We start from the raw sequence: 2,674 nt of genomic DNA on the forward strand, positions 1-2,674 counted from the left end.
AGGGCCCACCATTTTGTGGTATTCCGAGGCAGCTCTGTAGTAGGCAGAATACACCATCGCATCTGCTCCGGTCAGTCCCTCCAACACCAGCTTGGCAGCTTTCAGGTTGGGTTCCACCTCCCTCACATCCCCTTGGCGCAGCTTTAGCGAGACAATCTCCATATCTATGAACAGGGAAGCTTCCGAACCGTAGCGTTCTCGTTTCTCCTCAAACTGCTGGAGAAAAGCGCGAGCGGCGTCCACATCAGGAAGAAGGGCTTTCGACAGAGTGGCTGCCACTTCGGCCAGACGGAGGGGGTTCAATTTAGCTTCAAATTTGACGATAAAATTTTGGTAAAGCGCGCGCAAGTCAACTTGCTGGACATAATTCGGGTCTTTGAGAAAAGACAGGAGGGCAATTGTGAGCTGGTGCCAGAGTTTGCGGGCGTGCAGGTCCCCCAAATTGCTCAGAGGCTCGTGCAGGGCCGGCTTAGCGGCGATGGTGGTCTGAATGTACTCGGTCATCTGTCACCGGCTCCCACGCGCTAAAATAAGCCCAGGTTCGAGATCTATGCCTGCCTACGGGTAAATCAGGAGGATATGGGAGAGCGGGAGTAGTCAGTAAGCATAGAAGGCCCCCTGCATGGTGCTGAGGGAGGAAGCCTGAATGAAGAAGAGAGGCGAAGTCGCTTGTCTCTTTTCCGGCAAGTTTGAGCGAGGGTCGATACATCGGACAACACCAAGCTCCCAGTTGCGGCTTTGCCTGAAAGCATGCTAAGAATACCCAACTGAGCCTAGACGGCGTCTGGTGCTTGGATTTTTGCTGATCGAACTCAAAGGCTATCGCGAGACGATACGGGAACAAAGGATTAACAGAGCTCGGGCTGAGGCAAGGAATTAATGCTTCTGGTAATTCGCCTGATGCGCCCGAGACGCAAACTGCGATCATGCCATTCGAAGGACAGACAGACCCCCCACTACTTTTTTGTGATTTTGACAGTCGCAAGCACGAACATCACCACATGACTGGGACACTGGAAGACGCTATGTGTGGCCATCACCCACAGGTCGGGGGTACTCGCACGGGCTCGCGACCTCCCCCCCTTTTCTTGCCTCAACCTTTTGCAACCATGAAAACACATTATACCGCATATATTTAGCACAGACGTCATGCAAAAAAGTTAGAGCCTTTGCACGATTTACCCCCCATTCTGTTGCCGCCCGCCATGAACGCCTCTCCCTTTTTACCTCCCGTCCCACCGGCCTTTCCTCTCCTTCCTATCACCTCCGACGCCACGCTTCGGAAATGCAAGTCATTTCCCTGCAAATCTTGCGACATCTTCATCGCGTCATATCCCAAAAGCGGGACGACGTGGACACAAAATATTGTATACCAGCTTCTGGCCGCTGCTGCCGACGTTGCGAAGAAAGATCGACTCAACAAGAGGAGGACGGAGCACGGGGAAAATGAAGGAAAGGCCTATGTGGGGGTGCGCAGCAATGGAGGAAGCCGATCCTGCGGGGAGTCAGCCTTAGAAGTGGTTGACACGCAGAAGGATGTAGAGAGAGTAGATCTGTCTATCGAGCACATCAGTGACGTAGCTCCTTTTTACGAGGCGGATAGGACCTGGGATGGAGAGGGACTGGCTGCCAGATATGAGGCCATGCACGCACGCCTGGGGCGGCGCATCTTCAACACACACTTACTGTGGGGCATGCTGCCCTGCACTGGAGACGAGGAAAGGGGGGAGGGGGCAGAGGGAATAGAGAGGGAAGAGGACTCGCCCTGCTACCTGTACGTCGTCCGTGACGGGCGGGACGCTTGCGTGTCCTTTTTCCACCACATGAAGAGCATGGCGAAGGAGGATGGCGGCTTTGAAGGAGACTTCTCAATCTTCTTCCAGGAATGGTTGGAGGGGCGACTGGCCTACGGGCGGTGGACGGACCACGTGGCGGCCTGGATGGGGAGGGAGCGGGAGAGGGGGCGGGGGAGGAACGTCCGTGTCTTGGTGGTGCGGTACGAGGACTTGAAGGCGGACCTGACGGGGGAGCTGAAGCGTATCGCCCGGCACTGCGGCATCGACGTGGGCGGCGGGATAGGGGAAAAGGGGGAGGAGGTGTGGGAGGCAGTGCGGGAGAAATGTTCCTTCGAGTACATGGCAACAAACCGAAGAGTTTACGAACCACGCAGCGTGACCTGGAGGGACCGGAGCTTTCGGTTCATGCGCAAGGGGGCGGTGGGCGATTATCGACAGCTTTTTACGGAGGACCAATGCGTGTGCTTCGCCGAGGCGGTGAGGGAGGCGCAGAGAAAGTCAGGGCAGGCAGAGGCGTGTCTGATGCGAGAATTGCTCGGGGGGGAGGAGTGGGAGAGGGGAAGAAAGGAGGGGGAAGAGAGGGCTTGACGGCCAAGTTGCGCGGGTGGCGCCTGGTACGTCGCAAGTCTGCGTAGAACACAATACATCCTGAAACAAGATTGAGAGAAAGAACAGAACTGCCCGCGGAAGTATTCCTTGCCCGAGCTTAAGATTTCGCCCGAGCCAGAGATGCCTGGCCCTCGTCGCCCTGAGGCCAGAGGACATACACCAGAACCAAGCCGTCCGCTGACACCACCTCTCCTCCCTTGCCCAATTCGGCGTCGCCTAAGCGCCGCTGCATGATGTGCCACAGACCTCCCTTTCCTCCCTTCGCACCC

General features: G+C 56.5%; 1 protein-coding gene across 1 annotated transcript; it reads left to right on the forward strand.

Moving 5' to 3' along the window:
• Positions 1-1,137: 1,137 nt before the first annotated feature.
• NGA_2117200 (uncharacterized protein) lies at positions 1,138-1,394 on the forward strand (the record flags this gene model as incomplete). Its single annotated transcript, XM_005854650.1, has 1 exon — positions 1,138-1,394. A coding segment is annotated over one exon (257 nt), but the record flags the coding sequence as incomplete, so codon positions are not given.
• Between the last annotated feature and the right edge of the window lie 1,280 nt (positions 1,395-2,674).

This window comes from Nannochloropsis gaditana (assembly GCF_000240725.1).
Source record: "Nannochloropsis gaditana CCMP526 unplaced genomic scaffold scaffold430, whole genome shotgun sequence".
In the NCBI taxonomy this organism is placed as follows: Eukaryota; class Eustigmatophyceae; order Eustigmatales; family Monodopsidaceae; genus Microchloropsis; species Microchloropsis gaditana.